The sequence below is a fragment of the Staurois parvus genome, unplaced genomic scaffold (genome assembly GCF_062004578.1).
Source record: "Staurois parvus isolate SC_StPar_1 unplaced genomic scaffold, SC_StPar_1.0 ptg001797l, whole genome shotgun sequence".
In the NCBI taxonomy this organism is placed as follows: Eukaryota; Metazoa; Chordata; class Amphibia; order Anura; family Ranidae; genus Staurois; species Staurois parvus.
Genome location: NW_028319593.1, coordinates 150,043 through 174,400, shown reverse-complemented (window position 1 = coordinate 174,400; position 24,358 = coordinate 150,043). Strand labels below are relative to the sequence as shown.

The window sequence follows — 24,358 nt, the reverse complement described above, 5'->3', positions numbered from 1 at the left end:
GAATAGTGCCCCGTCATTGGTGTCAGTGGGAGGAATAGTGCCCCATCATTGGTATTAGTGGGAGGAATAGTGCCCCATCATTGGTGTCAGTGGGAGGAATAGTGCTCCAACATTGGTGTCAGTGGGAGGAATAGTGCCTCATCATTGGTGTCAGTGGGAGGAATAGTGTCCCATCATTGGTGTCAGTGGGAGGAATAGTGCCTCATCATTGGTGTCAGTGGGAGGAATAGTGCCCCATCATTGGTGTCAGTGGGAGGAATAGTGCCCCATCATTGGTGTCAGTGGGAGGAATAGTGCCCCATCATTGGTGTCAGTGGGAGGATTAGTGCCCCATCATTGGTGTCAGTGGGAGGAATAGTGCCCCATCATTGGTGTCAGTGGGAGGAATAGTGCTCCATCATTGGTGTCAGTGGGAGGATAGGGCCTCATCATTGGTATCACTAGAAGAAATTTCTCCCTTTGTTGGTGTCAGTGGGAGGAACCGTGCCCCAAGGACTGGATAGAGGCTAGCAAAGGGCCACATCCAAGCTTCAAGCCGCAGTTTGGAGACCCCTAAACCGCAATGCCGGTCTGGGGCCATTGTTACATGTGTAATTTTATGGGTCCCGCTTGGAGCAGGGTAGATGTATGCTGATAGACAGAGAGCAAAGTAATGTAGAGAGAGATGAGCTCATCATTCTGCTGCTTCTTTCTTCATTGTCTAGTCATAGGCTGGGGGGAGGGGAACAAATAATGCCTGAATGTGACCTGGTTTCAGCCTCTTGCCCTTTGACAGCAGGGCTGGAGTGTGAGAGGAAGAAGCAGCTCAAGTAGCCAATCAGCTTGCGTGCTGTCAAGAAGCATACTGATAGGAGAGAGCAGAGTGACATAGAGATGAGATCACCACTGCGCTGCTTCTCCCTTCACTGTCCAGTCACAAACCATGGGTGTGTCCATCAGACCATGAAACCAAGGACATCTAGTGGCAGGAAACAGTACTGCAGGGGAACTTTTTGGACTGAAGGGGAACATTTTGCTGGTTTGGAATTTAATTTTTTAATGATTTGCTGATACCTTTGGCTGGTGTTCTGCTGTAACTGCACCACCCTGAAAAAAACAAGCACATAGCCAGGGACCCCCATAGATACAGGGCAGGGGCGGACTGACAACTCATGGGGCCCCTGTGTCCTCGCCCACACTCAAACCACACCCAAAAAGCCTATGAAAGGTACCAGGGACATCTCATGGGGCCCTCTACTGACCCTGGGCCCTCAGCAGTGCCCGAGTTCCCCAATGGTCAGTCCGCCCCGGCATATTCGGGTTCCTAGCTGCCCCCCCCCCCCCCCCCCGTTCGCCCCCCTGCGGTGTCCCAGTGTAATTATTCTAATCAAAGGACACAATTAGGATCCCCGATCTCGGGAGAAGACGCAACATGCTGGAGCATCGCCTCATAAGATTTGGGGTGCTCAGGGGTTCCCCGGGATCTCGTTGGAAGGATAATTTGTGGAAGTCAAAATTTTTTTTTTGCTTTTTACTCATTTTTTTTTTTTTTTTTTGTGTTCTGGCCTGGGCGGACTGACAACTCATGGGGCCCCTGGGCAATAGGGGATCATGGGGCCCCTGTGTCCTTGCCCAAACTCAAAAAAGCCTATGAAAAAGGTACCAGGGGCATCTCATGGGGCCCCATACTGACCCCGGGCCCTCGGCATTGCCCGAGTTTCCAAATGGTCAGTCCGCCCCTAGTTCTGGCTTTTGGGGAGGCCTGATGGGGGGGAAAAAAGGGAATCTTCCTTTGTGGCACAAGGTCTACTTTTCTGGTGTTTCTCTTTGTTTTATTCCGTGTGCGGCGTTCTCCTCCCGTGGGCGTGATCCAGAAAGCGTATACCGTATGTAACATCTCCGGCTATAAAAAGGCCGCGCCGAATCTTCTCCGTCTTTGTCCCTAACGAGCGCCTTTGAGGCTTATAATGAAGCTGCTATTTTATTGGTAACCTGAAACCCAGCCGAGGACAAAAGGCGACTCTCGCTGCGGCGGGGCCATCATCCCTCAGCCTGGTGCTGGGACTTCTATTGGATGGTAGCGCCACCTAGCGGGTCTCTGGTGGAAGTACAACGTAGTTGGCGTTCCAATTATGGGAAGCTTGTCAGTTCGGGATTATGGGGGGCTCCCAGCTGCCTTCATGTGCGACCCTCGGGGGGCTGTCATTCTCATCCTTATCGCCTGCAGCATCCTAGTCCTGATGCCAAAAAAGTGATGTTTCAAGCAGGGGCGGCCCTAGGGTTGGTGACACCCCCTTCGACGAACCTCGCAGGATGGATCGGATCTGTGGATTGAGAATAATGGATCAGCCCGATCCATTATGCTCCCCAATAAAAAGTGACGTTTCAAGCAGGGGCGTCCCTAGGGTTGGTGTCACCCAGGGCGATAATATTTGGTGTCACCCCCTCCGACGATCCCCGCAGGATGGATGGGATCCGCAGATTGAGCATAATGGATCGGAGTCGGATCCATTATGCTCCCCAATCCGCAGATCCGATCCATCCTGCGGGGATTGTCGGCTTGCAACCTATACGGGGTTAACTGATCTCGCCACGAATAGGTACGTTTTAAAGAAAGCCGACGAGCCCCGCAGGATGGATCGGATCTGCGGATTGGGGAGCATAATGGATCGGACTCCGATCCATTATGCTCAATCCGCAGATCCAATCCATCCTGCGGGGTTCATCGGAGGGGTGACACCAAGTGTTATTGCACCGGGTGACACCAACCCTAGGGCCGCCCCTGCTTGAAACATCGCTTTTTTGGCATACGGACTAGGATGCTGCAGGCGATAAGGATGAGAATGACGGCCCCCTTGCTTTAAAACTTACCTTTTCATGGAGCGGGTCCGGTGTCACCACGTGCGATAGGTGTCACCCGGTGCGGCGCGCATCCCCCGCAGCTGCCTAGGGACGCCACTGGTTTCAAGTGTTATCCAATCAGAAAGAAGCGCTTCTAATAAAAGAAAAAAATAATGGTTTATTTATTCCAGGTACTTATATAGCGCCGTCAATTTACACAGCGCTTTACATATATATATATATATATAGTACATTCACATCAGTCCCCGCCCCCGAGGAGCCTACAGTCTAAGGTCTAGGTTCACACTTATGCAGGTTGCGTTTGATGCATTTCTGCATTGCGTTTTGCATTCTTGACGCATTTTTGATGCGTTTTTTCTTTTTTTTTTTTTTTCCTGTTGCTAGGCAAATTTTAAATGCACAATGCAGCAGAAACACAATCCATGCTTTTCTGTGGCGTTCCCATTGAAGTCTATAGAACCAAAAATGCAACGTTTTGCGTTAAAAAAGTCCCTGAGCCTTTCGAAAAAACGCAGCGGGTGAAAACGCAGAGATGTGAACCTGTCCCATAGGAAGTCATGTGACGTGGACTGTGTTTCTGCAAAATGCAAGACGCTGCAGAACATGCTTGGGCGTGAACCTATGATAAGGTCCCTAACTGACATTCATGCATACACATACAAGGGCCAATTTAGACAGGAGCCAATTATCCTACCAGCATGTCTTTGGAGTGTGGGAGGAAACCGGAGTACCTGGAGGAAGCCCGTGCAGACACAGGGAGAGCATGCAGGCTCCAGTCAGGTGGTGCTGTGGTTGGGATTTGAACTGACGATCCGAGTCCTGCCAGGCAGAAATGCTAACCATTTAGCCCCTGTGCTGCCCTATATATAGACCCCCTAACTGTCACTTGCTTGTAATGCAGACTCAGAACCGAGGACAGAGGATGAAGGAGGGGGCTCACATCAACCGGTCTCTGCTGGCTCTCGGGAACTGTATCAACGCTCTGAGCGACAGAGGAGGGAACAAATACGTCAACTACCGAGACAGCAAGCTGACCAGACTTCTGAAGGTGCGTCCATGCAGTGCCGAATATTCTTCTGTCACATTGTTGGCCATTTCAGGCTCCTCTGTCCAGGAAAAAAGAACTTTATAACAATTATCCGCACAAGTATTTGTATTTGTTTGTGAAAATTATACATTTTTCATACGGATATCATTATATTGTCTTTGCTCTTCCTTATAAGATTCTTAAAGGGTAACTCTCATTTGTTGATAAAAAAACATTCCCCCCCCCCCCCCCCCCCGGGGTGATCAATGCACATCGCAGGGATTGTAACAAAGTTTGTAGCAGAATTCTACCTTGTGTTTCTTTGAAGAAATAGCTGTGTGTTTCCCCGTGTCCTGGGCAGACTGATTCTGATTGGGAGGGTCAGGTTCATTATAATCACCTGGGGCATGCTCTGTGCTCTATCAAGGAAAGCTAGGGTGTGCTGGAGGATCTATTGATGCTGGCTGCTGGGGGATCTATTGTCACTGGTGGGGATCTGTTTTTATGTGAGGGTCTATTGTTGCTGGGAGTCTTATGTTGATGTAAGAGATCTACTGTTGAGGGAGAGGTTGTTGGCTACTGATGTACTATTGGTGCTGGCTGCTGGGAGATCTGTTGTTGCTGCAGGGGGGTGTCTATGTTGCTGTGGTGGATCTTTTTTGCTGGGGGTGATATTTTGTTGTGGGTTGTCCATTGTTGCTGTGTGTTTGTGGGGGGGGGGGTCTGTTGATGTGTGGGGGATCTATTGTTGGTACAGTGGGCTTTATTATTGCTGGGTTCATCGTTGCTGCAGGGCATCTATTGTTGCTGGAGTGGGGTCTAATGTTGCTGGGGGGACCTATTGTTGCTGTGGTGCAGTCCATTGTTGCTGGGGAATCCATTGTTGTGTGGGGAAATCTCTTGCTGCTGAGGTGGGATCTCTTGTTGCTGAGGTGGGATCTATTGTTGCTGGTTGCAGGAATATATTGTACTGGTTTTCTTGTTATCATTAACAAATTCCTTACAAATGATTTAGCACCACAAAATGATACTTGGTTCTGTATCCTCTAAAAGGGGAAGTACTGGGAGGTGAGTAGTAGGTGGAACCAAGGAGCGGTAATCAGAGGTGGGTAGGGGGTGGAACCAAGGAGTGGTGCTAAGAGGTGGGTAGGGGGTGGAACCAAGGAGCAGTGCTCAGAGGTGGGTAGGGGGTGGAACCAAGGAGCAGTGCTCAGAGGTGGGTAGGGGGGTGGAACCAAGGAGTAGTGCTCAGAGGTGGGTAGGGGGTGGAACCAAGGAGTAGTGCTCAGAGGTGGGTAGGGGGTGGAATCAAGGAGTAGTGCTCAGAGGTGGGTAGGGGGTGGAACCAAGAAGTAGTGTTCAGAGGTGGGTAGGGGGTGGAACCACGGAGCGGTTCTCAGAGGTGGGTAGGGGGTGGAACCAAGGAGCGGTGTTGATAGGTCGGTAGAGGGTGGATCCAAGGAGCGTTGCTCAGAGATGGGTAGGGGGTGGAACCAAGGAGTAGTGCTCAGAGGTGGGTAGGCGGGTGGAACCAAGGAGTGGTGCTCAGAGGTGGGTAGGGGGTGGAACCAAGGAGCGTTGCTCAGAGGTGGGTAGAGGGTGGAACCAAGGAGTGGTGCTAAGAGGTGGGTAGGGGGTGGAACCAAGGAGCATTGCTCAGAGGTGGATAGGGGGTGGAACCAAGGAGCGTTGCTTAGAGGTGGGTAGGGGGTGGAACCAAGGAGCGGTGCTGATAGGTGGGTAGAGGGTGGATCCAAGGAGCGTTGCTCAGAGGTGGGTAGGGGGTGGAACCAAGGAGTGGTGCTCAGAGGTGGGTAGAGGGTGGAACCAAGGAGTGGTGCTCAGAGGTGGGTAGGGGGTGGAACCAAGGAGCGTTGCTCAGAGGTGGGTAGGGGGTGGAACCAGGGAGTGGTGCTCAGAGGTGGGTAGGGGGCGTAGATAAGGAGAGACTCAGGAAGGGGGAGTTCCTGCACCTTTTCTCTGAGAAAAAAAGCCCAGGGCTTCAGAATGAAATAGAAAAGTCGTGTTTAATAACATTAGATTACAATTGTAGCATTTTTTACACGCTTGATTAATTTTTTTGGATGACAGTGGAGTTCTCCTTTAAACTTATAGTTGTTTTTTCTGCCGGTCTCCTTCATCAGGATTCTTTGGGAGGGAACAGCCGAACCGTCATGATTGCGCACATCAGCCCCGCTAACAGTGCCTTCGAGGAGTCCCGAAATACTCTCACCTACGCTGATCGTGCCAAAAACATAAAGACCCGGGTGAGTGCTTCCCGAACGCTTCAGTCCCGGAGTCCCGGCTTATGTTGTCTGATATCTTGGTTATTGGGGTCCTGATCCCTAATAGGAAGCATTGTCAGGAGTGAAGAGGGCTGTGAGTCCACATTGGACATAAAGAAATTGGATGTTTCTAAAGAGAGAACTTTTTGTTTTCACTTTTTGGGTTGATTGGAATTGTTCAGGTTTTTATTGCCGTCCGTGTCGCTATCCACCAGGTCAAACGGAACCTCCTGAACGTGTCCTACCACATCGCCCAGTACACCAGCATCATCTCCGAGCTGAGGAACGAGATCCAGAGACTCAAGGAGAAGATTGACGAGCAAAGCATGAAACAGATCCGGGGCGAGAGGGGCGACATCCGCAACATCCAGGGTAATCCCACACCTGTCCTTCCCTGTGGGCATCAATGTCCCAGGGCAGGATGGGATTTCTGGTTTGTAGATCCTGTGGGACATTCTAAAATGTATCTACAGCTAAAAGCAAAAAATGGAATATATTGTAGCGTACCAGCCCTCGGATGTGGTGGCTGCCTTCGTTTTCTTGCTTCAGGTTAAAAATGTTCAGAAACTACAGAAAATACCTGCAGATCCAAAAGAGGAAAAGCCAGTAGAATTCTGTTAAAATACAATGTAATTGTAGCTTTATTGTTCCATACAGGCAAACACAAAGCCCAGCCTGGGATATCCCAGGAGGGACTTCATGTCTGCCCGTCCATAACAATAAATCTACAGTTGGGTGTTGCAAATCCCAGGCAGGGCTTCGTGTTTGCCTGTCTGAATCAATAAAGCCAAACTTGGTTGTAGCAAATCCCAGAAGGGGCATCATGTTTGCCAGGCCAGAACAATAAAGCTACACTTGGGTGTTGCAAGTCATAGATAGGGCTTCATGTTTGCTCCTCTGGAACCATAAAACTACACTTGGGTTTTGAAAGTCCTAGATAGGACTTTGTGTCTGCCTGTCCAGAACAATAAAGTTACACTTGGGTGTAGCAAGTCCCAGAAGAGGGGGGGCTTCATTTTTGCCTGTCCAAAACAATAGAGCTATACTTGGGTGTTGCAAGTCCTAGACAAGGCTTCCTGTTTGCCTGTCCAGGACAATAAAGTTACACTTGTATTAGCAAGTTCCAGGCGGGGCTTTGTGTTTGCCTGTCCAGGACAATAAAGCTACACTTGTATTAGCAAGTTCCAGGCGGGGCTTTGTGTTTGCCTGTCCAGGACAATAAAGTTACACTTGTTTTAGCAAGTTCCAGGTGGGGCTTCGTGTTTGCCTATCCTGAACACTAAAGACAAACTTGGGAGTAGCAAGTCCTAGACAGGGCTTCGTGTTTGCCTGTCCATGACAATAAAGTTACACCTGGGTGTAGCAAGTCCGAGAAGGGGCTTCATGTTTGCCTCTCCGGAACAATAAAGCTACACTTGGGTGTAGCAAGTCGCAGAAGAGGGACTTCGTCTTTGCCTGTCCAGAACAATAAAGTTACACTTGCATTGGGTTTCATTGGAGTGCCATCGGCTTCTTCTCTTTTGGATCCATTGGCAGTTTGAAGTAAAGGATTCATCCATACTTGAGTTTTGCCTTCTGGTTGGCTAAGTGGTTGACTAGGTGGGTCTTACCAGAATATATGTGTTGATCCTGCCAGAAATGCAGTGTCCTTATCACCTCTTGTGAGCTGAAAAGACAGCTCAAACATTCTCACCTTTCCTACATAAACAACTTATCCCATCAATCCTCCATGTGTTGGAGAGGAACATTGGCAGACATGTTTGAAGTTCATCCTTGGTGACAGCCATGGCTCCTCCCTATTGCAACATTTCTTCTTGAGGGGGTCTGAATTCCTTACCTCTATACATGTTCCAGGTCACTGAAGTGGAGCTAATGTATCAACATGCTAGCCAGGCAGCTAGAAGAAGGAGATGTTAGCAGTAGCATGATGGGTTTCCTTTAAAGCAACCTTTCTCAACCTTTGTAACACAGAGGAACCCTTGAAATATCTTTCTGGCCTTGTGGAACGATGCTAAAAATGACTATCTACAACTAATGAATTATGAAGGTCAGTGGGAAGAAGGCTCCTTAGACTTGTGGTCATTGGGAAGAATTACCCCCTTACAGATAATGAAAAAGATCAATGGTTTCAGTGTGAAAATTATCTGAGAAGCCGAAATTGCTCAAGGAACCCCCAGCAACTCTGGAGGAACCTTAGTTGAGAAACCCTGCTTTAAAATCTGTAGTTGATGATAGCTGATCAAACTTTTTGATCCTCTGCCTTGCTTTCTCTAGCTGAAGTCCAGCTCCACACCTTGCCCTACGACCGACGAGAGATGGACCAGCTTAGAGAACAGCTGATAAAGGCCTTCAGAGAGCAGATGGACATTCGGAGACAGCTGATGGAACTGGAGAGCAACCACATGGAAATACAAATGGAGACGTCTCGGCATTTCCTCATCGTCGCAGAGTAAGTTTTCGAAGATACATGTCAACTCAGAGAACTTTCATGTTTCATAGAAGGAGGGTAAGTTGGGACAAATCAGCACATGATGAGGGCACGTGTTGTGAGCCGCCTGAGGTGATTTGCATCTTAATATTGTCCCTATTGAAGCCTAGCAGTCTAGAATACGGCTCTGCAATGTGACAGAGGTTGTGGCCCTTACTGTAGCAAAATTTCTGAAGATCTAAAGATACCTGCATACAGTGGATGATGGTTGGACACACAAGTACAACCTTGACCACCCTTAGATGTTCTGTTTGAAAGTTCTTTAGACAAACACGTGTTCAATCAGTTAAACATTCTAGGAAACGCTCATCAGGTCTCTCTAATGCAGCCTTAGCTCAGTCTATCCATTCCCAATACATCTTGGGATGAAACTGATCCTGCTTTAGAGGGCATCCTAAATTGAAGATGTCTTGTTGTTCATTGAAGGTAAAGTGATAGGTACACTTAATAAGAAAATACCCAGTACTCCCAGGTATGGTAGAGTATGTGACCTTCTCCCTTTCATCCAGGAGGTAAGGCCTAGGCTTTCAATGGCCACCCATCTTTTCTGTCGAAGAGAGGGTCTGCAATGTCATGGCAGTTGTGGGCCTTATCATAGCAACATTTCTGCATATCTAAAGACACCTGCAGACAGTAGATGGTATCAACAGTCATGTGATGTTAGGGGAGTAGATCTTTAACCCTCTCTAAGCTTTCACATGGAGCTTACAAAGGGATTAGGTGGTTTATGGTGGTTGGACAAACAGGCACAATCTTGCCCACCTGTAGATCTTCCAGTATGTGACCTGATCCCTTCCTCCTAGGAGGTAGTCCCCAATGCCTGAGCTACCAATTGCTGTCCATGTTCTCGATTGAAGACTGGCAGTTCATAGTAGGGGTCTGCAATGTGACGGCAGTTGTGGGCCTTATTGTAGTCGACCTTCTGAAGATCTAGAGATTCCTGCAGATAGTAGATTGCATTAACTGTCAAGTGGTGTTAGGGGAGTAGATCTTCTGTAAGCTTCAACATAGAGCTTGCAAAGAGATTAGACTTGAGCTCCAAAAGATGAACAGAAAGGTGGAGGTGGGTTGCTGGATAGGTAAGTTGAAGGGTGGAAGGTTGGTCTATCAAGAGAACCTATTACTTTCCTAGAATAGTTCTTTTCATATGGTCAGCCCCTTCCCAGGCTCTTGCCCAGCTTGGTCCTCAGCTATGATGGTGTATTTCCAACTTCATAAAATAACCCAGCATGCCTCAGAGACAATGTCTTACTGTTAATTCAAATTTTTGCTTTGTGACTTTCACAGTTGGGAGCAAGAAAAAACCCGGCGAGTGCGCAAATGGAGGGAAGAGCTGCGTAAGGAATCCTATGGAAAGGACGATAGCGAAAAGGACTCGGACACGGGAGACGACCAGTCAGACATCATGGAGCCACAGGAGGTCACCGCAGCCAGGGAGAACATCCAGGCACTGGTGGGAGACCAGGGAAAACTCCGCAGGCAGAAGGTATGATGGAAGTGGGAGACTTGAATATCATTATTAGCTAAATATTTAAACTTTTCAGAGCATTTCTTCTGGTTCCCCTGAGGGTAGACAGCCGAAAACGATGTATCTATGTCCAGGTAGCCACATAGCCATCTAGTTTATAAACTGGCCACAGACCACTTTTTCTGCATCTCCAACGAACCTGAGGAAAGGTCATAACTAACCTTAGAAAGTATTACTTTATGGAAGGAGTAGTTGCTGCTTGGAACAGACTTCCAGCAGAGGTAGTGAGTCAGTCTACAGTAAGTGTCCCCCTAAGTAAGTGGCACCCTAAGGCAGTGGATTCAAACATGATTGGGACGAACATCAATCTACAGTATAAACAGACAGAAAAAACATTAAAAACAAGGCAGGACCACTTGGTGTCTTTCTGCAGCCAATATCTCCTCATGTTCTACTTATTGTTTACAATGGAACCTAAACGTAAATCCTGGCCCTTGTGTGAAGATCAGCTCTGCACTTACAAGTCTCTCAGCAGGATCCCTGAGGGAACACCGAGGGGGCACTGGAGAGTGCTGGGGGGGACACAGAAGGAGCACTAGAAAGTGCTGGGGGGACACAGAGGGAGCACTGGAGAGTGCTGGGGGACACAGAGGGAGCACTGGAGAGTGCTGGGGGGACACAGAGGGAGCACTGGAGAGTGCTGGGGGACACAGAGGGAGCACTGGAGAGTGCTGGGGGGACACAGAGGGAGCACTGGAGAGTGCTGGGGGGACACAGAGGGAGCACTGGAGAGTGCTGGGGGGACACAGAGGGAGCACTGGAAAGTGCTGGGGGGGATAGAGAGGGAGTGCTGGGGGGCACAGAGGGAATGCTGGATAGTGCTGGGGGGACACAGAGGGAGTGCTAAAGAGTGCCTGGGGGGACACAGAGGGAGTGCTAAAGAGTGCCTGGGGGGACATAGAGGGAGTGCTAAAGAGTGCCTGGGGGGACACAGAGGGAGTGCTAAAGAGTGCCTGGGGGGACACAGAGGGAGCACTGGAGAGTTCTGCGGGGACACAGATGGAGTGCTGGAGAGTTCTGCGGGGACACAGATGGAGTGCTGGAGAGTGCCGGGGGACACAGAGGGAGCGCTGGAGTGTGCAGGGGGGACACAGAGGGAGTGCTGGGAAGTGCCTGGGGGGACACAGAGGGAGTGCTGGAGCGTGCCGGGGGACACAGAGGGAGCGCTGGAGAGTGCCGGGGGACACAGAGGGAGCGCTGGAGTGTGCTGGGGGGACACAGAGGGAGTGCTGGGAAGTGCCTGGGGGGACACAGAGGGAGTGCTGGAGCGTGCCGGGGGACACAGAGGGAGCGCTGGAGAGTGCCGGGGGACACAGAGGGAGCGCTGGAGTGTGCTGGGGGGACACAGAGGGAGCGCTGGGAAGTGCCTGGGGGGACACAGAGGGAGTGCTGGAGCGTGCCGGGGGACACAGAGGGAGCGCTGGGGGGACACACAGGGAATGCTGGAGAGTGCTGGGTGGACACAGAGGGAGCGTTAGGGATTCGGATTTTACCACCCCCCGCACCCTAAGGCAGCTCATAGGGTCATAGGGGGATTTCACTTGGATTTCTGGATTCTTATAGCTGGCAGCTTTTATACAAAGGACTTGAAGGGACACCCCAACATTTCATCCCGGCATTGATTAATTTTTTAGGTAGGATAAGATGAACTTTGTCACAGCCAACATGTTTCGGGGTTCAGCTCTCCTCTTCTTCAGGGCCTAAATGCTGACAATGAAATCACAGAGATGCTGGATGATGGTTACAATGTAACATTCATTCTAAACGAACTGTCCTAAACCAGCTGCTGGTCGACTTTTTAATCCGTTTGGTCAAAATCTGTTACACTGAAACCATCGTCCAGCAATAAAGTCCTGAAGAAGGGGAGAGCTGAACCCCCAAAACGTGTTGGCTTTGTGAGGACGTTGATCTCATCAGTGGCGTTCTGCCCCGGGTTCTAGACCTCTGACAGCCAACGGGTCGAAACACGTCAGCACACATGGCGTTGAAGGAGCCGGCTGAAGCTGCTTTTCATTCATTCATAGTTTCAGCTCTGTAGGTGTGCAGAGTCCTCGCTGTTACATGCTTTGTCACCCATGGATGCATGCGTGTGGGTGTTAGGGCCCACCCTCTTTGCTGCTGCATGTGCACAATACATGGGCAGGAAGAGGTTGAAGGAGACCCGGGAAGAGGACACATGGGAGTCCTGGGAGGAGGACACATGGGAGTCCTGGGAGGAGGACACATGGGAGTCCTGGGAGGAGGACACATGGGAGTCCCGGGGGGAGGACACATGGGATTCCCGGGAGGAGGATACATGGGAGTCCCGGAAGGAGGACACATGGGAGTCCCGGGAGGAGGACACATGGGAGTCCTGGGAGGAGGACACATGGGAGTCCTGGGAGGAGGACACATGGGAGTCCCGGGAGGAGGACACATGGGAGTCCCGGGAGGAGGACACATGGGAGTCCCGGGAGGAGGACACATGGGAGTCCCGGGAGGAGGACACATGGGAGTCCCGGGAGGAGGACACATGGGAGTCCCGGGAGGAGGACACATGGGAGTCCCGGGAGGAGGACACATGGGAGTCCCGGGAGGAGGCCATATCTGAGTCCCGGGAGGAGGACGCATGGGAGTCCCGGGAGGAGGACGCATGGGAGTCCCGGGAGGAGGACGCATGGGAGTCCCGGGAGGAGGACGCATGGGAGTCCCGGGAGGAGGACGCATGGGAGTCCCGGGAGGAGGACGCATGGGAGTCCCGGGAGGAGGACGCATGGGAGTCCCGGGAGGAGGACGCATGGGAGTCCCGGGAGGAGGACGCATGGGAGTCCCGGGAGGAGGACGCATGGGAGTCCCGGGAGGAGGACGCATGGGAGTCCCGGGAGGAGGACGCATGGGAGTCCCGGGAGGAGAACACATGTGGATCCTGGGAGGAGGACACGTGGATCCTTGGAGGAGGGCAAATCTGAGTCCTGGGAGGAGGACACATGGGAGTCCTGGGAGGAGGACACATGGGAGTCCCGGGAGGAGGACGCATGGGAGTCCCGGGAGGAGAACACATGTGGATCCTGGGAGGAGGACACGTGGATCCTTGGGGGAGGGCAAATCTGAGTCCTGGGAGGAGGACACATGGGAGTCCTGGGAGGAGGACACATGGGAGTCCTGGGAGGAGGACACATGGGAGTCCCGGGAGGAGGACACATGTGGATCCCGGGAGGAGGACACATGTGGATCCCGGGAGGAGGACACATGTGGATCCCGGGAGGAGGACACATGTGGATCCCGGGAGGAGGACACATGTGGATCCCGGGAGGAGGACACAAGGGGGTCCTGGGAGGAGGACACATGGGAGTCCCGAGAGGAGGACATATCTGAGTCCCAGGAGGAGGACACATGTGGATCCCGGGAGGAGGACACATGTGGATCCCGGGAGGAGGACACATGTGGATCCCGGGAGGAGGACACAAGTGGGTCCCGGCAGGAGGACACATGGGGGTCCCGGCAGGAGGACACATGGGAGTCCCGGCAGGAGGACACATGGGAGTCCCGGGAGGAGGACACATGGGAGTCCCGGGAGGAGGACACATGGGAGTCCCGGGAGGAGGACACATGGGAGTCCCGGGAGGAGGACACATGGGAGTCCCGGGAGGAGGACACATGGGAGTCCCGGGAGGAGGACACATGGGAGTCCCGGCAGGAGGACACATGGGAGTCCCGGCAGGAGGACACATGGGAGTCCCGGCAGGAGGACACATGGGAGTCCCGGCAGGAGGACACATGGGAGTCCCGGGAGGAGGACACATGGGAGTCCCGGGAGGAGGACACATGGGAGTCCCGGGAGGAGGACACATGGGAGTCCCGGGAGGAGGACACATGGGAGTCCCGGGAGGAGGACACATGGGAGTCCCGGGAGGAGGACACATGGGAGTCCCGGGAGGAGGACACATGGGAGTCCCGGGAGGAGGACACATGGGAGTCCCGGGAGGAGGACACATGGGAGTCCCGGGAGGAGGACACATGGGAGTCCCGGGAGGAGGACACATGGGAGTCCCGGGAGGAGGACACATGGGAGTCCCGAGAGGAGGACACATGTGGATCCCGGGAGGAGGACACATGTGGATCCCGGGAGGAGGACACATGTGGATCCCGGGAGGAGGACACATGTGGATCCCGGGAGGAGGACACAAGGGGGTCCCGGCAGGAGGACACATGGGAGTCCCGGCAGGAGGACACATGTGGATCCCGGGAGGAGGACACGTGAATCCTGGGAGGAGGACACATGTGAATCCTGGGAGGAGGATCAGAGAAGTCAGGGGCAGCCAGGCAAAAGGTATTGCTAGGAGATGTTCTGCAATAGCCGTCCCCATATTTGTCTCATTACAGGTTTCCTTTTCCATTGTGGGTGGAGTTCTACTCTCCATCTACCCCACAAGGTCTCTGCCCTGGTATCTCTTTCCCCATCTCCATAGGGGCTCATTCTCATAGCTCCGCCTACAAGAACCTGCGTTCCGTACAGAAAGTGCGCACATGGCGTGTGAACGAAGCCCCCATGTAAGGTTTGCAGCCCCCCACCCCCCATCCCACCGCGTCTTATAATGGCATCATCCTCTTCCCACACAGCTGGAGCTGGAGAGGAGATTTAAGGAGATCCGTCAGCGAGCGAGGAGGCTGGAGGAGATTTTACCGAAGAGGATCAGCTCGGAGGAGCAGAGGGAGGTCCTCAGCCTGCTGTGTAAGGTGCACGAGCTGGAGATCGAGAACACCGAGATGCAGTCCCACGCCCTGCTGAAGGACAACATGATCCGCCAGAAGAACTACATGGTGCAGCGGTTCGAGCAGCATCGCTGCATCTGCGACGAGATCATCCGGCAGCAGAGGAGGATCATCGCAGGTAAATGTCATATCTGACGTGCCGGAATCTGACCGCGTATTTTACATGGAGGATTTGTATGTCTGTCCATCCGGTCCTGAGATTTACACAGCTCTGCCACACACCACCTCCCTATCTGGCAGGGCAGAAGAATGGATTTTTTTCTCTGATGCAGTTAAGTAACATTTACAGGTCTTGTCCCTCCCCCGGCCCGTGATTGGACAGTGAAAGGAGAAGCAGCACTGTGATGAGCTCATCTCTCTGTCACTCTGCTATCTCCTCCTATCAGCGCGCTGCTTGCACTGCAGCACAAGTAATACAGTGAAAGGAGAAGCAGCAGACACACACACACATACATACATGCACACACACACATACATACATACACACACACACGCACACACCTGTTTCTTTATACGGCCGATGGTGTATATGTAAACTCTTGCTCTGCTTGTCTTCTCCATCTCTGTGACCAAGCCCCAGTGGGTGGGACGAAACGCATCGGGGGCGTGGCTGGAGTGACAGATGAGTCCAGCACTGCAACTTTAGGCTGGGTTGTGTGGCGGAGACAAGGGGGTCCCTGCAGGAGAGATGCGTGGGGGTGGAGACAAGGGGGTCCCTGCAGGAGAGGTGCGCGGGGGTGGAGACAAGGGGGAATCTGCAGGAGAGGTGCGCGGGGAGCGGAGACAGGGGGAATCTGCAGGAGAGGTGCGCGGGGAGCGGAGACAGGGGGGTACTTGCAGGAGAGGTGCGTGGGGAGTGGAGACAAGGGGGTCCCTGCAGGAGAGGTGCGCGGGGAGCGGAGTCAAGGGGGTACCTGCAGGAGAGGTGCGTGGGGAGCGCAGACAAGGGGGTACCTGCAGGAGAGGTGCGTGGGGAGCGCAGACAAGGGGGTACCAGCAGGAGAGGTGCAAGGGCCACATGAAATGGCCTGGAGGGCCTTGTGTTTGACACCTGTGCCTTAGATTGTACGCTCCTCGGGGCGGGGACTGCTGTGAATATACAATATATATGTAAAGCGCGGAGTAAATTGGCGGTGATATACAAGTACCGGAAATAAATACATTTTTATTGTACAATACTGAACATATTTGTGTTATTCTATCCCAAGATAAAAAGCGCATTTGGACAGACAGGCGTTTAACCTCTTCATGCCGGCCGCATGCAAATGTGCGTCCTCCCGGCATCTGGGCCTTGACGCCGAGCGGCCGCGCATTTGCGTGCAATTAACAAAAACATATGTGCTGAGAGTGTGCCCTGCGCTCCCAGCACACATTTCCGGTACTCACAGAAAGGTCCCGATCTCCTCTTTTGATCGGGACCTTTCCCAATCATGTGACCGCCGTGATGGCAAAACAGGGCGGTCACATGACCTTAAAACCCCGCCCCACCTCCCAGCTTCTGAAACCCTTAAAGGGCCGGGAGGCGTTAAGAATAAAGTCGTTTTTGCTTTCACTTTCATTTCCAGACTCTAGGCCTAAGTCACAAAGCACTTTCAAATCTCGTCGGACTCGACTGAAAATAACTGCCACTTGTCAGAAAATAACTGTCCTTATCCCGGTGTGACGGCTTTGTGCATCGAGCTCAGTGAGCGTCCAGGTCAAATCGACGACTTGGCCATAGAGCCAATGGCAGCTCCACCATGTTGAATGATGACTGGCTACATCCCGGCTTTAAAATGGAAAGCCAGTTTCTGGTGTGGACATAGGGTGCCACCATCCCTTCAATATTAGAAGTCCTGTTGGGACTTTGAAGGCGACCAAAAAATTCTCTACAAAAACTTTCATTTTATTGTATACAGATATAAATGTGATAAATGTCGGCAGTCGGATCGGGTTGCCTCCAGTTTTTGGTTGCCAACCGAGGTTTTCTTTTTTGCTATGGCCGAGCTCCTGGCGGCAGTATAATTCCCCGACGGCCATTTCCCTCATTTTTTTTCTGTGTTTTATAGAAAATGCCTTTTTAGTGGTGTAACTCCTGACAATAAATCGTTTTCCAGATCACAACTTGACCGTCCCGCACCGCCTGGAGGACCTGTATGAAGTGTACCTCCGCGAGCTGGAAGAGGGCACCTTGGAACGGATCAGTCTCGTTGACCGAGCTTCACTTCTGGCTTTGAAGGTTCCTTCCTTTTACCAAATCTGTTGACTGTGAGAATCTGTGGCAAGTGGGTCCCACTAGATTTAGCCCAGTTTTTACCACCAATACAAAGCCATTGAGAAGTACACTGCTGGGAGGAGGTTCTGTCTTAGGGTTCCATGTACACGGGGCGTTTGGAAAACTCTTCTGACCGCTGGAAACTGACTGCTGGAAAACATGGGATAAAAATGCCAGTTTAGCCGCGTTTACCTACCGTGTTTATGCGTGTTTGCGTTTAGAAGTGTTTTTAAAAGGTAACCTCAGGAGACCCTCCGAATACCCAGAATGCACGGAAAAATACTAAATCATTAACTATTGCAGACATTTTGTGAGAAGCAGAGAGAGCAGAATCTGAGAGAGCAGAATCTGAGAGAGCAAAAGCGGGGAGAGCGGAAGCTGAGAGAGCAGAATCTGAGAGAGCAGAAGCAGGGAGAGCAGAAGCAGGGAGAGCAGAAGCGGAGAGAGCATAGGCAGGAAGAGTAGAGGCGGGGAGAGCAGAGGCGGGGAGAGCAGAGGCGGGGAGAGCAGAAGCGGGAAGAGCGGAAGCGGAGAGAGCAGAAGCGGAGAGAGCAGAAGCGGGGAGAGCAGAAGCGGAGAGAGCAGAAGCGGGGAGAGCAGAAGCGGGGAGAGCAGAAGCGGGGAGAACAGAAGCAGAGAGAGTGCAGAAGCAGAGAGAGTGCAGAAGCAGAGAGAGAGCAGAAGTGGGGAGAGCAGAAGCTGAGAGAGCATAAGCAGGGAGAGCAGAAGCGGGGAGAGCAGAAGCAGAGAGAGCAGAAGCGGGGAGAGCAGAAGCGGGGAGAGCAGAAGCGGGGAGAGCAGGGGCGGGGAGAGTAGAGGCGGGGAGAGCAGAAGCGGGTAAAACAGAAGCGGGGAGAGCAAAAGCGGGGAGAGCAGAAGCAGAGAGAGAGCAGAAGCAGAGAGAGAGCAGAAGCGGGGAGAGCAGAAGCGGGGAGAGCAGAAGCAGAGAGAGAGCAGAAGCGGGGAGAGCAGAAGCGGGGAGAGCAGAAGCAGAGAGAGCAGTATGTGTGGAGATGATCGGTCTTTTCTGGTTGTATTCACTATGGATCCCATCATGAGCATTATGCATTTTTTTCCTTCGCGCAAAACTTGCAACTGACTGCGCTGGTGTATCGGGTCCATTTGAATACATGGAAAAAGCTTTGCATGCATTTCTGATGAAGAAAAAAGGTTCTGGTCAGCATCTGGACATGGATCGGCCCAAACACTTGTCTAAACGCAAACACGCAAAAACGCGTTTACACGCGGTTACAAGCGTTTGGTGTTTGAAACATCGGTAAACTCTACATCTGGACACGATTTTTGTGCTTTCAAAAAAATGTCTGCGACCTCAACTGCCTGTAAAGGACGATGTGTACATGGAGACAGAGGAAGACAAAGGACAGTTCAGGGGCTGCTGAAAAATCGCACAACTGATCCTAAACCACCAGACAAATGTTATGTTGGTCTTCTCGGCCAGCTTCACTCTCCAACTTCATGGGTGTCACAGTCACACGGGTCACATGGGAGTGCCAAGCGAATACCCAGACCCCGCATTCACTATATCCGCTCTCCCCGGACCCCGCATTTACTATATCCCCTCTCCCCGGACCCTGCATTTACTATATCCCCTCTCCCCGGACCCCGCATTTACTATATCCCCTCTCCCCGGACCCCGCATTCACTATATCCGCTCTCCCCGGACCCCGCATTCACTATATCCGCTCTCCCCGGACCCCGCATTCACTATATCCGCTCTCCCCGGACCCCGCATTCACTATATCTGCTCTCCCACAGTACACAGAACATGGAAATGCAATTATTTTAGTAAATATAAACTGCTAAATATCTTTCCCATCAGCAGTATATAGAGCAGTCTTGTGACTTCTATCAGTGTCCAGCAGAGCACTGGTTGTAGGAGGAGTTTTCATTCACCTCTGAGTGTTCCATGAGGCTGCATGACCCCTGACCCTCTGTCTGGACAGTGCCAATTGGCCCTGTGCCAATCACATGTACCTCCCCCCTCAAAAAAAAAAAACCTCTCTAGCAATACACACCAAACTGAGCATGTGCCGAGTTCCTCCTAGAGCTATGTACTGTCAGCAGATAGATTGGGGACAGTAGATGAAGGGGAGGATCAGAGAAGACAGGAACAGACAGCCTTTTTAAACAATCCCTACATACAAATTGGAAGTGTCTAGGGGTGACCTCCGATTTATATTGTTTTGGTAAATCTAAAGGAAAATTGTATAATGTATGGCCAGCTAAGCGGACCTTCGACCCCCTCCATTGCAGGACAGCCAGAGCTCCTTGCCGAAAATCCCTCAGATCACCGCCGAGGAGACCTCCCAGGAACCCGACTCAGACCAAGAGAGCGTGAGAACCTTCGGATCCGACAACCACAATCTGCACTACAGGGAGTCGTACCGCCGAATCTTACCGCGACTTCTCTCCGAGGCTGAGAGGTGAGAGGAAGGTCTTGTCCTTGAAGAACTTCTTCTGACTGTTACCTCTGGAGTTTTCATCACATTGCAGCATGCCGGTCTTTGGTGTGATGGCTGCATTTGTTTTCTTTCCTTTTTTTCATCCGGCGATCCGGTGACTTCCTGTCTTAGGGTGACAACACTCACTCACCGTACTGTAGGGAGGAACAGGGTTGTCACCCTAGGACAGGACTATGGAACAAGAATAAGGATCCTTATTTTAATCTTTTTTGTAATCTTGAAATCTCATTGGTCTCATTGGCTGAAAATAACTGTCACTTTTTTTAAAATAAGGCTCCCTATCCTGAGTTAATTTGTGAATGACGTCTATTTTCTATTTCTATTTTCGCTTTCTCCGTACGAATCCTGAAGTTCTAACAGGAATAAGAGGATTTTAATGAGCCTTCAATCCTTTCCTCAACAGCGATACCAATAAAGTGTTTAAAACCAGCCCCCGCGCCCGTTACTTTAAGAATTCCACGGTGGTGACTCCGCCTCCAATTCATGTGAACGGGATGGTCAGCAAGGAGGTAAGTGGATTTTAGAAGTAGAGCTGAGATTTTGCGATCCTGAGCTGTAAGACACCAGTTTTGGAGCGCTGAGATCTCCGAAAGCTATAGAAAACTGTCCGGTGTGTTCCTCCTGGGAGGTCCCTGTAAATAACTCCGCCCAGTTTCCCCTTCTATAGCTCACGGCCTCTGCTGAGACCTAGACACACCAGAATGATGTTGCCTTTTGGGACAAGCCACGCCCCTTGTGTCATGTAATTACTTTAGGAATAATGAATGCTATAGTGAGTTCCACCCCCCCAGGGCCCCGCTGCTGCCACTGTCCACAAACCGCCCCCCCCCCCCTCCTTGTGCGGGAATCTTATACCCTCCAGCAGTGTGCAGCCTCCTCAGATTCCATGGCAGAGCCTCACCAGGTCCCCATCCCTGCCATGTGTGTCCCTTCCCCCGCCAACCCTGAAAATTGCCACCCTAGGCGAATGCCTTGTTTGCCTCGGGGTAAATACGCCGCTGTGTACAGAGCAGGGGCGGACTGACAACTCATGGGGCCTCCGGGCAATAGGGGATCATGGGGCCCCTGTGTCCTTGCCCAAACTCAAAAAAGCCTATGAAAAAGGTACCAGGGGCATCTCATGGGGCCCCCTACTGACCCCGGGCCCTCGTGCAGTGCCCGAGTGTCCAAATGGTCAGTCCGCCCCTGGTACAGAGCCACTTTTCACTGTACAGAGAACTAAAGAAAAGGAAGGAGAAATGGTTTGATCTTTCCTGAACCATGAAGAGTCTTGTGACTCCCCTCATCGCTCCCTGCATCCCCTCCCCCTCACACTTCCTTGCCTGTTCCTGTGCCGTAGGTATTGAACTAAGCCACACCGGTGCTACGTGGGAGGGTCTGCCTATAGGATCATGTGATCAGGCCCATTGCCACAAAAATAATCCCTTGCACCCCGCGTGCCGCACTCTTTCCAGGTAGATCACTGCAGGACATTGCGCAGTAATGTGATCTCAAGTGCCAATCAGATTCCTGGGAGAAGCACTGAGCCAGATACGTGTGAAAAGGCATTTGTAGCAATGCGGGGGCTGGGGGGCACTGTTGGGGGCACTGTGGGGAGGTTGGAGGCTTAGCAGCAAGCTAGGGGGCACTGTGGGAGGTTGGGTGGCATTGTGGGAGAATGAGAGGCACTGTGGGACGTTAGTGGGTACTGAGGGCTCTTGGGGGCCTGGGGGCTTTCTGAGAAGTTGGTGGCATTGTGAGAGGTTGGGTGGCACTGTGGGAAGTTGGTGGGTACCGAGGGCTCTTGGGGGCCTGGGGGCTTTCTGAGAAGTTGGTGGCATTGTGAGAGGTTGGGTGGCACTGTGGGAAGTTGGTGGGTACCGAGGGCTCTTGGGGGCCTGGGGGCTTTGTGAGAAGTTGGTGGCATTGTGGGAGGTTGGGTGGCACTGTGGAAAGTTGGTGGGTACTGAGGGCTCTTGGGGGCCTGGGGACTTTGTGAGAAGTTGGTGGCATTGTGGGAGGTTGGGTGGCACTGTGGAAAGTTGGTGGGTACTGAGAACTCTTGGGGGACCTGGGGGCTTTGTGAGAAGTTGGGTGGCATCGTGGGAGAATGAGAGGTACTGTGGGAAGTTGGTGGGTACTGATGGCTCTTGGGGAGCCAGGGGCTCTGTGAGAAGTTGGGTGGCATTGTGGGAAGTTGGTGGGTACTGAGGGCTCTTGGGGGGCCTAGGGGCTCTGTGAGAAGTTGGGTGGCATTGTGGGAAGTTGGTGGGTACTGAGGGCTCTTGGGGGGCCTAGGGGCTCTGTGAGAAGTTGGGTGGCATTGTGGGAGGATGAGAGGCACTGTGGGAAGTTGGTAGGTACTTAGGGCTCTTGGGGGCCTAGAGGCTTTATGATACGTTGGTTTGCACTGTGGGAGGTTGGGTGGCATTGTGGGTGGATGAGAGGCACTGTGGGAAGTTGGTGGGTACTGAGGGCTCTTGGGGACCCTGGGAGCACTGTGGGAGGTTGGGTGGCACTGTGGGAAGTTAGTAGGTATTGAGGGCTCTTGGGGGCCTAGGGGCTCTGTGAGAAGTTGGGTGGCACTCTGGGATGTTGGGTGACATTGTGGAAAGCTGGTGGGTACTTAGGGGTCTTGGGGACTTAGAGGCTCTGTGAGAAGTTGGTGGCATTGTGGGAGGTTGGGTGGCACTGTGGGAGGATGAGAGGCACTGTGGGAAGTTGGTGGGTACTGAGGGCTCTTGGGGGCCTAGAGGCTTTGTGAGATGTTGGGTGGCTTTGTGAGAAGTTGGTGGCATTGTGGGAGGATGAGAATCACTGTGGAAAGTTGGTGGGTACTGAGGGCTCTTGGGGAGCCTGGGGGCTCTGTGAGAAGTTGGTGGCCTTGTTGGAGGTTTGGTGGCATTGTGGGAGGTTGGGTGGCGCTGTGGGAGGTTGGGTGGCACTGTGGGAGGTTTGGTGGCGCTGTGGGAGGTTGGGTGGCACTGTGGGAATTTAGGGGTCTGCAGCTAGCTGGAGTCCTGGGAGGAGGGAGGCCGTGACCTGGCAGGGGTTGAGACCCACTAGTCCTAGAGGGTGGGCTTCTTTTGATTGTCCGGAGTTCGACTTTAATTAAAAAATTCTCTACTGTTGCAGCCATTTCCGCGGAGCAATCTGGTGAGCATGAGCCAGCACATCAACTCCTCCCCTGAGAGCGTCGACAAGGTCGCTTTAACACGCAAAGGTAAGAGGCGGGGAGATATCCCTGTGTCACAGCCCCGCCCACGAGGTGCTATGACATGTACGTGAAGCCAAAACCTTTTCTTTAAGTTTTGGATGGAGTAGAGATTGGTTAGATCCTCATGGGCGGGACGGACTTCCCGATCACATGACCATTGTGATTGGCTGGCTCAGTGGTCACGTGTTCAGGACTCATTTTGTGTCACTTTTATTACAGAAAAGAAGGAGATTCTCAGCAGCATAAAAAGCATCTCGGTGAAGGCGGCCAGACGGCGTTCCCGGGTCACAGACGGGGACCGCCTCCAGCCTCTTCAGCCAATGAAGGAGAGGAGCAACCTGTCCGTCCACTCGCTGAGCGAGAGCGAGGACAACCCGTTCCGAGACCAGCAGATGCCCGCCTCTCCCCTCCACCACGCCGCCAGCGAAGACAACCTTTCCACCAGCACCGGGGAGATGGTGGCGGCACTGGTGGGAGGAAACCGTGGGAGGGGTTCTCCGGGGTTGTGGCAGCAAGTGCCAAAGAAAGGGGCCCCGAAGTCGGAGAAGAGGGAGGAGACCCTGGAGGTGAAACGCAGGAAGAAGAGGTCGCGGTCCTTTGAAGTCACCGGCCAGGGGGTAAGGCTCCAAGGATGGCAGAATGACACCTCTAACCTCTCCTGAACATACCAAGTCCCTGGCTGACAGCCCGATCCTGCGGCTTCAGTACGGGTCACGGCCCCACGACCGGAATCCACATGTGTTCTGACTTCTCCCTGACTTTCAACATCTGAATGCTTGTTCTGGGGCGGGGTCTTAGAGACAGCCAGGGAACAAGCATTTTCAGGTGTAAGTTGCCATTCAAAAATGAGCTCGTTCAAGGAACTCACATATTCCCACCATCCCTGTGCCGAGTTCTCAGGTCTATACCCCCGCTGTGCCCATTCTGAGGGGTTCCCACCATCCCTGTGCCGAGTCCTCAGGTCTATACCCCCGCTGTGCCCATTATGAGGGGTTCCCACCATCCCTGTGCCGAGTCCTCAGGTCTATACCCCCGCTGTGCCCATTATGAGGGGTTCCCACCATCCCTGTGCCGAGTCCTCAGGTCTATACCCCAGCTGTGCCCATTATGAGGGGTTCCCACCATCCCTGTGCCGAGTCCTCAGGTCTGTACACCCGCTGTGCCCATTATGAGGGGTTCCCACCATCCCTGTGAGAGTTCCCGGGTCTGTAGTCCCGCTGTGCCCATTATGAGGGGTTCCCACCATCCCTGTGAGAGTTCCCGGGTCTGTACACCTGCTGTGCCCATTATGAGGGGTTCCCACCATCCCTGTGAGAGTTCCCGGGTCTGTACATCCACTGTGCCCATTATGAGGGGTTCCCACCATCCCTGTGCCGGGTTCCCGGGTCTGTTGCCCCGCTGTGCCCATTATGAGGGGTTCCCACCATCCCTGTGCTGAGTTCCCAGGTCTGTACCCCCGCTGTGCCTGTTATGAGGGGTTCCCACCATCCCTGTGTCCATTATG

The 24,358-nt window shown here is 52.6% G+C and overlaps 1 protein-coding gene across 1 annotated transcript in view; it reads left to right on the top strand.

Moving 5' to 3' along the window:
* LOC149434240 (kinesin-like protein KIF19) overlaps positions 1-24,358 on the top strand; it is a 91,112-nt gene that overhangs the window by 59,686 nt on the left and 7,068 nt on the right. Inside the window, exons 8-18 of the mRNA XM_089663898.1 lie at positions 3,743-3,889; positions 6,013-6,135; positions 6,369-6,525; positions 8,428-8,602; positions 9,929-10,127; positions 14,769-15,039; positions 17,018-17,139; positions 19,450-19,619; positions 20,062-20,167; positions 22,773-22,860; positions 23,074-23,471. Of these exons, the coding sequence (XP_089520024.1) occupies positions 3,743-3,889; positions 6,013-6,135; positions 6,369-6,525; positions 8,428-8,602; positions 9,929-10,127; positions 14,769-15,039; positions 17,018-17,139; positions 19,450-19,619; positions 20,062-20,167; positions 22,773-22,860; positions 23,074-23,471 (1,956 nt within the window). The remainder of the gene's footprint in view (positions 1-3,742; positions 3,890-6,012; positions 6,136-6,368; positions 6,526-8,427; positions 8,603-9,928; positions 10,128-14,768; positions 15,040-17,017; positions 17,140-19,449; positions 19,620-20,061; positions 20,168-22,772; positions 22,861-23,073; positions 23,472-24,358) is intronic.